Here is a 13,417-nt window from a genome sequence, read left to right as displayed (position 1 = left end):
TCTCCTGCTGGCTTCAAAAAGCCCAGAATTCCTCCAGGAGAGCCAAGAAATGTGGCAGGAGGTGAGTGGGGATTAAACCTCTGTTAGGATCATCAACAACTTCCCAGGCTGCATTCAGCAAGAAAAGCTGAAACAAAGGTCACAGAATCACAGAATCATTAAGGCTGGAAAATACCTTCAAGATCACTGAGCCTTTGACCCATCACCACCTTGTCAGCCAGACCAGAGCACTGAGTGCAACTTCTACTCATTCCTTAAAAACTCTCAGGGATGGTGTTGCTGGAGGCAGGAGGTGGGATCCTGACACTGTAATAAATGACTTTTAAAAATTATTATTCTATGCAGGGATTTTTAATTTTTTTTTAATGAATTCTTATACTTTTTTTTTTTCTGCCAGAAGATATTTGCAAGAGTCATCTTTAATTAGCTTGGGAATTGTCTACATGAATTTCTGCAGAACTAGGCAGAAGGTGTTTATTTCTTTCCCGTGCATTTTCACACATTTGATTGTTTCAAAGATTTTTTTGTTCCTTTTTCTTTTTTTAAGCTACTTTGTGACAGCCAGTCACCTTGGATTTCGTTTTCTTTTGAAATATTTCATTACTGTTCCGATGTGATTGTCCTCTAAGGAGCTTATCCTGTAACTTCCTAAATCCTTCAAATGAAACCAGGACAAGATGCTGGTTCCTTTACTTCCCTTGAACTCTTTTTCCTTCCAAACATATTTCAGTTCCTCCATAACTGCATTTTGACCTAGATTTGTGATACCAGAATTTTCATACTGCTTTGAGAAAATTATTTTGCAAGGTTTGTTTTTGTTCTTTTTTGAATTATTATTGATTATCAAGCCTGTTAATGGTACTATGACATCACAGAATCATAGAGTTGTTATGGTTGGAAATCTGATTGAGTCCAACCACCAACCCAGCACCACCACCACATTCACCACTAAACCATGTCCCTAAGTGCCACATCCACATTTTTTTGAACACTTCCAGGGATGGTGATTCCATCACTGGGACTCCAATGCCTTTTCCAGTGCTTTATAATTCTTTCCATGAAAAAACTCATCCTAATATCCAATCTAAACCTCCCCTGAGGCTGTTTCCTCTCACCCTGTCAGTGTAGGCATTCAGCTTCCTTCTAGTTCTGGGTAAACTCCTAGTTGTGATATCCGTAGGGAAGAGCTGCAAGGATACAGATCCTAAAATTTCAGCTCTCAAATGAGGTAAAGTAACAAGAAAAGGTGAGGCTCTCCACGGGGCTGTTTTGCTGCATGTGTCCACCACAACTTGTGCTCAGTCCTTGCTTTTGGTTGCTGTGAAGGATCAGTTTCAGCTCTATCAATATGCAGACACAAGGGATTTCTTTTGGAATAGTCACATTTATTTTTAAATAAACCACTGGTCAGATGGTGTGGGCATCAGGAGATTTTTGCTCTAACAGATCTTTTTTTCCTGCTGCCAGTACAGTCATGTCTCTATCAAAACTTCATTATTGACAACATTAAAATAAATATGCATTTTTCCTCAGTCAGAGGCTCTCTTTGAGCCAAGAACATCTGAGATCTTAGCAAAGTAAAATACTATTAAATAAAAAATCTGAACATGAAAAATAAGAAAAACAGCAAAAATATAAAACCTTTCCCTAAAAACCAGCATTTGTCCATCCATAGGTGAGGACATTGTGATCTGTGATTGAAGATGAGGAGCCCAAAAGGCTGGAGGTGGCCACACATGGCATCCTCTGTCCATCCCTCCCTTCCCACCCTACAACTTCCATGACTCCTCCTTCCTAAGACTCGGCTCCCGGCCTCTCATCACTCCAAAGTCAAGCTGGAGGCAAAGAACCAAGATTATTTGCTTTTCATTACAGCTTCCAAAGTGCTTCTGCTGCTCACGTGATCTCTTTTAACTCTCTCATCCCAAAAACTCTTTTCACTCAGGAATTAATCAAATTCTATCAGATCTCTCCTGTACCACTTGACTTTAACCCTTCCTTCTCCTCTCCAAGGAACACTGTGCTCACAGACACCTTAGGCTGGGAAATACTTTGTGGATGCCTTTCCCTGGGGAATGTCATCTTAGTCCTCACTTTCTGCATTCTGTTCGTTGGATGAAAAGATGGAGAAAAAAACATGGAGAAATAAGTTTTAAAATGTATGATCTATTTGTCCTGTCTCCTGAGACTGGAATAACTAATTTTTCTGTGCTTCTCAGTCTTCCCCAGCTCCTTGCAGGCTCCACATCCCCTCTCTAATTACCTTGTGAGCACCTTCAAGTTCCTGGAGGTTTTCCAAATACTCTCCTCTCTTTCCCACTTATCCAAAAAAGCACCAATCACAGATGCAATGTCCTGGGCCGTGTCCAGATGCCACATCTCTGAGCAGCATCTCCCCATCCCTCCTTGCCCCAGCACCCCATGGAAAGAGGCCCAATCACTCCTGACTACATCTTGGTGAGGCGCAGGACGTTGAGGCGCACGGGCAGGAACGTGGCGCCGGAGGCGTACTGGATCTCCCGGAGAACCCCTTCCCACTTCTTCTGCTCCTCGTCATACCTGGGGAGAGGCAGGCAGGCAGTGGTGAGGAAAGGTCTCCTCTCCCTCCCTCCAGCTGCTCTCCATTGGGGTGGGAGCCCACAGGAATCTGCACGGGGACTTTCAGCCCTGGCGTGCTCTGGTTTGGGGGACGTGGATATCAGCACGTGCTCTTGCAGGGGAGGGGATATTTTTCTTCTGGGAATTGGGTTGATTGCACCAAGGTGGAACATCCTTGGTGAAGGACAGCAAGATCCTGCTGAGGGTGCCAGAGCACTGAACTGAGGGACAGGAGCAGCCAACGCTGCACTAGCAGCTGTCACAAAGTGCTTTCTGCCCACTCCTCTTGCATGAAAGACTATCTGCTTCCCAGCCCAGAGTCTCTGCTTCCCAGCCCAAAATCTCTGCTTCCTAGCCCAAAGTCTCTGCTTCCCAGCCCAAAGTCTCTGCTTCCCAGCCCAGACTCTCTGCTTCCCAGCCCAAAGTCTCTGCTTCCCAGCCCAGACTCTCTGCTTCCCACCTTGAGCACTGTCTGTTCCCAGGGAGAAGAAGCATCTCACAGATGCTGCTCCACACCAAAGGGGAGTCTGCAACCTGCTCCAGGCCAAATGTCAATGCTCAACAAAGCCAAAGGAGCAAGTTTTCCCTGGTCTGTTGCTGTGTGAGGCTGGGAGAGATCACTGAAGCACCAATGTGCCCTCCAGCAGAGCACAGGGCGAACTTCCCAGACACCGAGTGCTGAGCCTGCAGCCTGGTGCTGGTGTGACAACCTCCATCTCACACTGACGGCATAAAAAACCCCAGAAATTATCTGTTTCACTGCTAGCATCCCTCCCATGCTCCCGTGGACAGCTCTGGGGAAGGTTGTCACCTCCAAACGTCGTTCAGCTCCGTTGGCACCAGCTCTCCCGACTCGGTCTCCACCGTGGCGAACCCCCCGAGCAGGTAGAGCACCCCAGACAGGCTGACCAGGCTGACAGAGCTGCGCTCCTGGGGGAACTCCGTGAAGGTGTCCCACCTGCCACGTGAGAGAGGGGACAAGTTAGAGCGTCCTGGCCACCCCCATGCTGAGGATGGCCTCAAATCAGGATTCAACAACTGAGCTCACGAGGGACAGATCCAGTCGTGCAGGGCTAGGTGGGGTGGGACCATACCCTGGCTGGTTTTAGGGAAACTCTTCCCATCATCATTGTTCAACTTTGTTTTGCTTTGGTTGTGTGGACCAGTTTGTCCCAGTCCTGGGGCAGCAGCTGCAAGAGCCACCCAAACTCAGAGAGTTTATTGTCTTGGGTGAAGCTCCAGGGAACCCAAGGATGGCACAGTGGGTGAAACCACTTTGAGGGCGAGCCTGAGATGATCCCCAGTCCAACCACAGTGACTTTGGTGATGCCCAGCTCTCTGAGAAACCACAGAACCCTAAAATGCCTTGGGTTGGAAGGGACCTTGAAGATTATCCAGTTCCAACTCTCCTATCATGGGCGTATAAACTGGAGGAACTGACATCAGGAGCCACAAACAAACTCCAGGATGTCTGGGTGTTGCTGAGCCTACACCTGCCCCTACTCCTTGTGTAACCACAACTCAGGACATACTTGTTGGTGGCAATGTCGTAGACCTCCACCGAGTTGGTCAAGCCAGAGTCAGTGACGCCAGCTGCCACGTAGATTTTGTCCTTGTGCACGGTGGCTCCGAACAAGGAGCGGGCGGTTTTCATGGGAGCCATTTCCTTCCACTCAAACTTGGCTGGGTTGTAGACACACATCTTCTTCAGGCACTTCCTGGAGAAAAATAAGAGGGAAAAGGAGCCTCAATCGCCTGCCAAGGGGTGGGTTTGCCCTGCAGGGGTTTGGGGGTGTCTGCTGAGAAGAAGGTGGGGTCTCTAGGGAGGATTTTTCTCTTTCACATCAGCATGAGTGGAGGAATCCACACCCTCTGTTGGATGTCCATGCCTGGAGTCACCACCTGTGTGTGTAACACATCCCCTCCCGCTGTGCCTACTTTGGATAGGAGTCCTGAGAGCTCAGCTTGGTGCTCACACACCTGGAAACAGGTCCAGGCAGCCCCTCAGGACCTCTCACAGCCATCAAAGCATTGATTTATTGTTCCTGATCCACCGTGATGCTGCAGAATATCCTCAGTGACATTCCTGTCATGAGGTGGGCAGTGTGAGGATGTTCACACCTTTCAGACCATAACCCATCCCAATCCTTGCTGGATTGTGGAATGTTTGCTCTGCAAACAGCCACATCTGTGCCCTGCAAGGCAGCCACTGTGGTGCTCCTGAGAGAAGCTTTTCCTGCTGAGCTTGTCTCCTGCAGGAGGGTGGGATGGGGTCAGGGTGGATGAGGTGGATGAGGTTTTTCCCTCCTGTTACAAATACACGTCTGGATTTGACTATGGTGACCACTCTCCCCCAAAAGCCCAAGACAGGACACCCTAAAAGTGAAGGAGCTTCTTGCTCTTCAATGCCTCTCCCAATCTGTGTGACTTTTATTTTTTTGTGAGCAAAGGGGATCAGAGAATGGTTTGATTTGGAAGGGTCTTTAAAGAGCATCTCATTCCAACCCCCATGAGCAGGGCCACCTTCCACTGGACCAGTTTCCCTCAAAGCCCCCTCCAGCCTACTTCCAGGGATGGGGCAATGCATTCTCTCTCCTGTAAGGACTCTGCCATCTTCCTGATGTCCCTGTTGGCCTCCTAAGGTTTTGGAAAGGGCTGCAGGCACAAAAGTGAGTGGAAAGGAAAGGATCCACATCTCCTATCCCATCCAGCCCTCCTTACACCAGGCTGAGGAGGTACCACCTCTGCACTCCCTGGTTTGGGGGATTGCCTCCTTGGTTTTCTCTTGCATTTTGACTTACTTGTCACTTCCTTTGCCCCCGATGACGTAGACAAGATCCTTGTGTGACACCACGGCGTGGCCATAGACCGAGTAGGGAAGGGGATCAGCCTCACCCCACTTGAAGGACCTGGGCCAGAAAAAGATGGGAAGCAAAAGGATTTGTAGCTTGCTGGATGACACCTAGAGGACCTGGCATTTCCCAGACCTAAAGGTGAGCAGAGGGTTGGACTCAGTCACAGAAACACAAGGGCTGCAACGGGGCAGGCTCAGACAATAAATGTCTAATGATCCTAAAAATAATAATAATGATCCTAAAAATAATAATGATCCTAAAAATAATAATAATGATCCTAAAAAAGGGTGACAGTAAAATAAGGAGAGTATTTATGCTAATATCCATTATTTTCTTGAGGTCTTCAGGTAGGGATAGGGAGCAATAATGACCCCTTGAACCTCTTTTTCTCCAAGCTGAGCCCCCCAAGTTCTTTCAGTTGCTCCTGGTGCTCCAGACCCTTCCCCAGCTCTGTTCCCTTCTTGGAGCTCACTCCAGCCCCTCAATGTCCTTCTTGTCTTGAGAGGCCCTAAACTGGATGCAGGATTTGAGGTGCAGCCTCACAGAGCCCAGCACAAAGGAAGAAACGTTTCCCTGGTCCTGCTGATCCATCCAGGATGCCACTGGCCCTCTTGGCCACCTGGGCACAGGTTCAGCCATGTTCAATCAGAATAATATCAACCACATAAAACCAGGGATAAAGTGGTGCTGATCACATCTCTACCAGCTTCAAACTGATGCTCAAACCACCCCCAGACACTTAGCAGGGGCAGAGAAATTCTTTCCCAGAGTCTGCAGGGGCAGATAAATGCCCTGCTCTGTGGGAATGGAACTGGTTTCAAATCTCTGCCTATAAAACAGACTTGGAAGCACACACGTCTAAATATAGACCAAGCAAAGGCTTGTTGATGCCTGCTGCTCTGTCTCTTTGGGGCAGAGAGCAGCAGGCTTTGGACGTTTCTGTCTCCTGAGAGAAGAACAGGATGGTGCCTTTTAATAAAGCTCATGAGCTAGCAGGGGTCAGAGCCCATTGTCCAAAAATAATTGGATATTAAGCCTGATATCAATCAGGATGAGCCATTCTGTGACACATCTGAAAAATTTGAAAACAAGCTTTTCTGTTCAAACCTCTTTTGGTGAGACCACAGTGAATGTCACTGATCCTTTAATCAATGGGCAAGAGCAGAGGATTTAGCAGAAGGAAAAAAACACCTCTGTACATGTCTCACATCTACTAACACCAGTCCCAGATGACAAAATATCCCCCATAAAGGCTTCCCTCTCCAGGAGGTTCAATAAAGGGAGCAGCTGGAGTGAGGCAGCTCAGATCCCCAGGGCACAGCTCGAGGACAGTCCCAGCATCCTCATACAGAGCTCAAGCCCTTCTCCCAAACCTTTTGACCCCTGGAGAGCTGGAATCACTTTGCATGGCAGCTGCTCCAGCTTCTCCTCCACCCCACACTCACTGTGGACACTCACAGCCGGTCGTAGCACAGGACTGAATCCAAGGTCTTCTCTCCCTCCTTCAGTTCCTTCCCTCCAACCACAAAAATTGAGTTTTCTGCCTCCCCCAGGCCGAAGAGGCAGCGAGGGGAGGGCAGGGGGGGCATCCCCAGCCAGTCTGCGTCCAGATGGTCGTACTGGAAGGGAACACGTGGCCATTAGTGTGTGTCCATTTGTTTAGCAAAAGTCAGGGTCTAGAGGTGGAGGATGAAGTGTGTTCCTATGAGCAGCTTGGTCACCCCAGCAGCAATGCTCCTGTGGCTGTGCCTTTGTCAGCTGGAGCAGGATGGGAGATCTGAGAGCAAACCCAGGTCACAATTTGTGTGATAAACCTTTTATGATAAGAGCAGAGATGGGTCTGCAGCAACATGTTCTGCTCTAGTCATCAAGCCTGGACTTTATAGAATCACATTAAAGTTGGGAAATAGCTCTGAGATCATTGGGTCCAACCTTTGACCCCTCACCTCCTTGTCAATTCCATGGCACTGAGTGCCACTTCAGGTCATTTCTTGAACACCTCTAGGGATGATGACTCCACCACTTCCCTGGGCAGCCCATCTCAATCAGCCTGACCACCTTTCCAGTAAAAACATTCCCCATGATGTCCAACCTGAACCTCCCCTGGTGCAGCCTGAGGCCTTGTCCTCTCATCCTGTCACTGGTAGCCCGGGAGAAGAGGCCAACCCCACCTGGCTCCAGCTTCCTTTCAGGGAGTTGTGGAGTGATGAGCTCTCTCCTGAGTCCCCTCTTCTAACTTGGAACAAGCTTGGTCATCTTTGGGTGAAAGACTTCTTGCTGCACTTACAATGGATCATTCCTGGGACTGGAGGAATGGAAGCATTTCAATCCTAGAAATTTTCCTGAACTTTTTCATGCACAGAACACCTCACAGTATTTCATCCAGGCATTTCCCAACTCTGCCAGGTAACAGGATGCTGCCAGCAATGTTGGCTACACAGATAAAGTGTGCCAGACCCATCTGAGAGATGAGCAAGCTGCTGGATCAGATCACCAAATCCTTGGACAACTGTAGATCAAGGCATTGCCTCGTCTCCCACCCGGAAAAAAATTATAAAAAAGAAAAATTCTTAGACTGAAGACTCTGAGCTCTGTGGCTTAATGGGAACTGGGGAAAAATATTATTATAGCTTGATAGAGGAGGGAGGGGTGTCTTGCAGCCAATTTTGTGGGACTGCAGGATGAAGCTGTGACGCAGCACTGCCTGGAGCATTGTTTGCCATGGGCTCAGGCCAAGGAGCTTCAGCCTGATGGGTTGGCTCCAAAGACTCGCCCTCAGCTGGGTGCCTGTGGTTTTTGTCCCTTTGTAAGCTGCGGTCCACACATGTGTTATTTATAGTGCAACCCTGAGCAGTTCAGTCATCGGGAGAGTTCCTGCTTCTTGATGGATTCAGCATTGTTTTGGAGTCATAAATCTTGCAAGTGACAAAGAAAGGATACCCTTTTCCATCTGAAATGTCAATGGAATCATTTTGCTCCTGCCAAAATCTGCAAGGCCCCTGGGATTTATCAGCATTTTTTATTCTGGTATCTGTCCTGAAATCTAAATTATCCCTGACCTAATGCACCTGACTTCAGCAGGGGGAATGTGAAATTTGGGGGGAAAGAAAGACTCAAATGGTGTAGGGAGCTGTGGCACAGTGGCTTATCATAGAGCTGCATGTCTGAATGTGTTGTTTGAGCTGAAAAAAGGCTCAAAACCTCTCTTGCTCATACAGCAACTGTGAGCTACATAATGACACTGATGTAATAAATTAAACATTTGCAAACTGATGGCAATCTCCAGTCCCAGGGTTTGTCTGATTCTCCCAAGCACAAGTGATGTGGTGATATGGTGTGAAGAGACCCTTCTTGTGGGGAAGAGCTGAAACTGGCCCCACGATGCCACTGAGGCATTTGCCACTGAGTCAGTGGCAAACTGGGAGCTGAATAGAGAAATCTTGCTGTTTGCAGCTCAGAACCACAGAGTACTTTTGGGGTGAAGGACCACCAAAGGTTTTTCATCCAACTCACGTGTTCAAAGGGGCACAGGTTTGGAGCTAGAGCAGTTTCCCAGGGCTTTGTGCAGTCAAATACTGAATGCTTCCAAGGATGCTGCCCCACCCCTGGAAGTGTTCAAAGCCAAGTTGGATGGAGCTCTGAGCAGCCTGCTCTAGTGGAAGGTGTCCCTGCTCATGGCAGGGGTTTAGAACTAGGTGATCTTCAAGGTCCCTCTCAGGATTCCATAGAATGGCCTCCCAGGCCATTCTATGATTCTGTGGAGGTTCTGTGACCTCTCTGAACCCTGCTCCTCCTCTGCTGGGAAGATTGCTCTTTAGGCACAGGTTTGGCTGAGTGCATTGGCCTGCTCTTCTCAGGTAACTGAGGGGGTTGCCCACACCTCTGTCATCATGGATTGCCCAGTGTGAAAGGCTGCATCTCAAACAGGACACCCCCAGCACTTCCCCAGCTTCCCCACTCCCTCCTGCTCTATAGGGCTGGGGCTTCTTCCTCCTGGATTCTCATTCCCTGGACTCCACTTGGCCTCCACAACCCCCTGCTCTTTTCCAGGTGAGGACAAGCCTGGTCCCTGCGTGATGTGCAGCCCTACTGATGAGTCAAGGCAGGGATCAGGGCTCTGTGTCTCAGCTTGGCAAACACCCTCATTTTATTCTGCCTGGAGATGTTATTGTTTTCCCCAGAAGATGTGAGCCTGAGACATGCTATTGTCCCTTCCCAGAAGATTTGAGACATGGAGAGGAACAAAAAAAAAGGATTTCTGGGTATGGGAGGAAGAATAGAGGATTTACTGGATTCCTTGGGGTCAGCAGGGAGGGCAGGCGCCTTGTGTTAGCTGTCTACAGAGAAAGAAATCTGGGCTGCAGCCCAGGCTGGGGCTCAGAGTGCCTGCACAGCTCAATCCAGTCACAGTTGGGTCACGGCTGAGTTAGAACAGCCACTTTCCCCGAGGGGCATCCCCAAAGACAGCTCGTGGTGGTTTCCTCCTCTCAGGAAATGGCTGAGGCAGACACTCTGAGCTGGACCAAGCCCATCTCCAGGGGCAGGAGCAGCACTGGGAATGGGGCACGCGTTGGGAGGCAGGGACATGCCCTGTGTCCTTGGGGGGTTTGTTCTGTGGCTGCAGCTGCTGCTGCTCCTTTTTCAGCACCTGGCAGCGTCACCCTTGGGTTTTCCTGGGGTTCATAACCAGGGAAGGCAGGGGATGCAAAGCAGAACCTGGATCTGACACCACAAACCTCCCAGTTTGTGAACCTTGTGGCAGCCAGGGCTGGGCAAAATTCACTGTTCTAAACAATCCTCTCCTCAGGATTTGGATCAGGAAGGCTCATTCCTATTTCTTACTCCTTCAAACCTTCTTCCTCAACTACCACAACCACCCCTCAGTGGCAGGTGCCTCAAAAATAAAGGGAGAAGAATCTCAGCAACCCAGATCATTCTCCTTCATTTACAACTTTCACTTTAACATCACATGGCAACAAATATTGTGGGATTTGCATGGAAGCTAAAGCTTGGTGATGTTCCCAAATGCCAAAGAAACAAAAGAAAGATAAAGGTAGTACCTGTAGGAAGTAGGAGCTCATGGGATCCTCTTTGTTGTCCTCGTTGTAGTACAGTCCTCCAACAATGAAGATCTGGTTCTCTTTGGTCACCAGACTGACGTGGTTCTTTGGGATTTGAGTAGACAGGGAGGCAAAATAGCACTCGTTGGCATTGGGGTCGTAGGCCACTGCTCCACTGTCGCTCACCATGAAAATAAGGTCCTGGAGGAACATCCCAAAGCGCATCGTGTCATTCAGGATCCCAGGCAGAGCATCCTCCTCTGCATCTTCCCCCTCATCGACCGCTCCATTGACAACGTTCTCCTTCCCTTGATTCTCACTGTTCTTCTTCACTTTCTTCTTCTTCACCACGGTGAATTTGCCTTTCTGGGCGTCCTTCACCATCTGCAGCTTCTTGAGCAGCTCCGGGCTGGACTTGACCATGGCGTGTTTCTCCACGTGGTCCCTGATGTAGTCGTCGGGCATGAGGCGGAAGCGGATGCTCTCGAAGATGATGGGCAAGGCCTTCTGCCGGCTCTCCCGCTCCTTGGTCCCCACCCACTTCATCACCACCTCAAAGACGCTCTCCTCCTTCTCCACGTTGAGGGAGTCGCTGGAGATGATGGCAATCAGCTCGTCGGGGGAGAGCTGGTAGAACTCCTCGTCCCGCGAGACCAGCGCAAAGCGGTCGCAGATGAAATCCCGGGCAGCCACGGCCAGCCGGGCGCAGTCCAGCATCAGTCCCAGCCGGAAGATGGCCAGGCAGTTGCTGAGGCAGAGCCTCTTCTGCAGGAAGGACACGCACACGGTGAAGATGGAGGGGATCTGGAACATGTTGGCCACGGAGAAGATGTCCTGCACGTTCTGCTCAGTGATCTCCAGCTCGGAGGTGTAGATGTAGTGGAGGATCTTGCCCATGACGTCTGGGTCGACATCTTCCAGGCTGACCTCCCTCTTCTTGCTCTCTTCCATGTCTGAGAGGAACATGGCCCGGAAATACGGGCTGCAGGCTGCCAGCACCAGCCGATGGCAGGGAAACTCCTTCCCTTTCACTTTCAAAACACAGTCCAGAAACTTGTTGTGGTCCAACATGTCTTTGAGTCCGTCCTGGAGAAGAGTTTGTTGGTAGAGGCGCAATTCTTCCACTTGATCAAGAGGCAAACCCATGGCGATGAGTAACCGCTCGTTCTTTACCCCAGTCCTTCTTTTATGGGTAAATATTGGTGGCTATACCTAAACCTGAGTAAAGAAACTTGCCCAGAGCAGAGCTCACAGCCTCAGGAGCTTCCAGACCGCTGGCACACCGGGAATGTGAAACGCTCGCTACGCTCCCAGCTGTCTGTGCACTTCAGTTTCCAGCTCGGGGCTTTATATATAGACACAGCGTGGCAGAGCTTAAGGAATCCATAGTGCAGCATATGTAAGCCGATCACCCTTTAATATGACACATTGGACAGGGAGGAGGGGAGGGGGGCCGGGGGAACAGCTGTAATTCCAGCCTCAGTAATTCAGGAAGGGTCTGTCAGCTCGTGAGTCACCGCGGGGAGAGCAGGAGGTTTGGCTGCTGTGACACCACGGGGGACACGTGCGACCCATGGGCTCAGGAAGAGGCCTCTGGGTAAATCTAACAGCCCAATCTGCCTTTTGGGTCATGGGTGGCAAGGCTGGGATTTCCTCCTGATGATGCTAAATGGGCTGCTCTGAAAGTGCTGGACCTTTAGCCGGGATAAAAATAGGCCATGAAGTCAAAGCTGGAGGGATGTGCTAAGGGAGGGTCTTGTGTGGGCTTTGTGGCATCCCCAGCTCCAGCCAGCTCCCACCCAGGGCTGCTTTGCTTCACATGTTTGTCCTTTATTCTCCTCTGGAGTCACTTTTCAGGGGTCTGGAGAGGGGTGGGAAATGGAGATAGAGCTGTTTATTTACAGCCCTGTGTGGGATACGAGATCTGTGCTGGAAGTTCCTTTAAAATCCTCACTAAAGCAGGAGAATTGAGGACTGTGGGAGAGGAATGTTTTTTTTTTCCCTGCAGTAGGTGGTGGAGTCACCATCTATGGAGGTGTTAAGGACTGGACACATCACTCAGGGCCATGGTCTGGTTCAACCACAGGCTGGAGTCAACCCCAGAGCTCCTTTCCAGCCTCACTGATTCTGTGACTCTGCCATACATGCAAATGGGCCCCAGTGGTTCAGTCTCTGGGCACCTTGGCACCAATTAATCCATTCTTTCCAGATCCTGGTGACAGAGGAGTGTCTGAGGCAGAACAGAAGTAAAGGAAATGCAATGGTGGGCCTAAACCCACAGATTAAGACACCTAAACACAAATACCTTCTAGCAAATTTGGGGTCTCCTGCTCAGGCCTTCTGGTTCATCATTCCCCTCTGGATGAAGTCTAGAGACACAGCAGGAACAACCTGCCTGGCCTGGAGCTGATGCTCCAGAGTGGCTGAGCTCTCCAGCAGCTCTTGTGTCCTGCTTGCCTACCCATGGATGTCCAGGAAGTCCCCCAGGCCCCCAAATGGCCAGTCCAGGTCCAGCTATTCCCACAGAGCTCACAAAGAAGCAAATTAGTTTTGACAGACATGGGCGAGCAGAGTAGCTATAATTATTTATACCCGTAGTAAAACTTGCACATGAATCTGTTTTATCTCTTGCTGTGGACCCTCTGGGCTGTCTGACACTCAGTGATGGCACAGATTTAATTAACGATTTAATTAAGTCTATAAAAAAATATCAGCCATTTTTCTTGGTGTATTTAAAGCCACACAACCCCTTACCCTGGCAGGGATGTGTTTATAAAAATTGCCATTATGGTTATCTCTAGAAGAGGGAGGGAGCTACACCAGTATGAAGCCCTTCTGTACTGGTGTGGTTCCAGCAGCATCTGGGAGGTACCAAAACAGCAGGGAAATAATCACAAGCTGTTT

The 13,417-nt window shown here is 49.5% G+C and overlaps 1 protein-coding gene across 1 annotated transcript; it reads right to left on the bottom strand.

The window, feature by feature from the left end:
• Positions 1–2,146: 2,146 nt before the first annotated feature.
• KLHL40 (kelch like family member 40) lies at positions 2,147–11,673 on the bottom strand. The gene is made up of 6 exons (XM_064417506.1): positions 10,514–11,673; positions 6,912–7,072; positions 5,400–5,507; positions 4,131–4,316; positions 3,410–3,556; positions 2,147–2,559 (listed from the first exon to the last, which is right to left on the bottom strand). The coding sequence occupies exons 1-6, from the start codon at positions 11,657–11,659 to the stop codon at positions 2,448–2,450; spliced, it is 1,860 nt and encodes a 619-aa protein (XP_064273576.1). The 5' UTR covers positions 11,660–11,673; the 3' UTR covers positions 2,147–2,447.
• Positions 11,674–13,417: the final 1,744 nt, after the last annotated feature.

This window comes from Passer domesticus, chromosome 1 (assembly GCF_036417665.1).
Source record: "Passer domesticus isolate bPasDom1 chromosome 1, bPasDom1.hap1, whole genome shotgun sequence".
Classification (NCBI taxonomy): domain Eukaryota; kingdom Metazoa; phylum Chordata; class Aves; order Passeriformes; family Passeridae; genus Passer; species Passer domesticus.
Note: the sequence above shows the minus strand (reverse complement) of the source record. Positions and strands in the feature narration are given on the sequence as shown.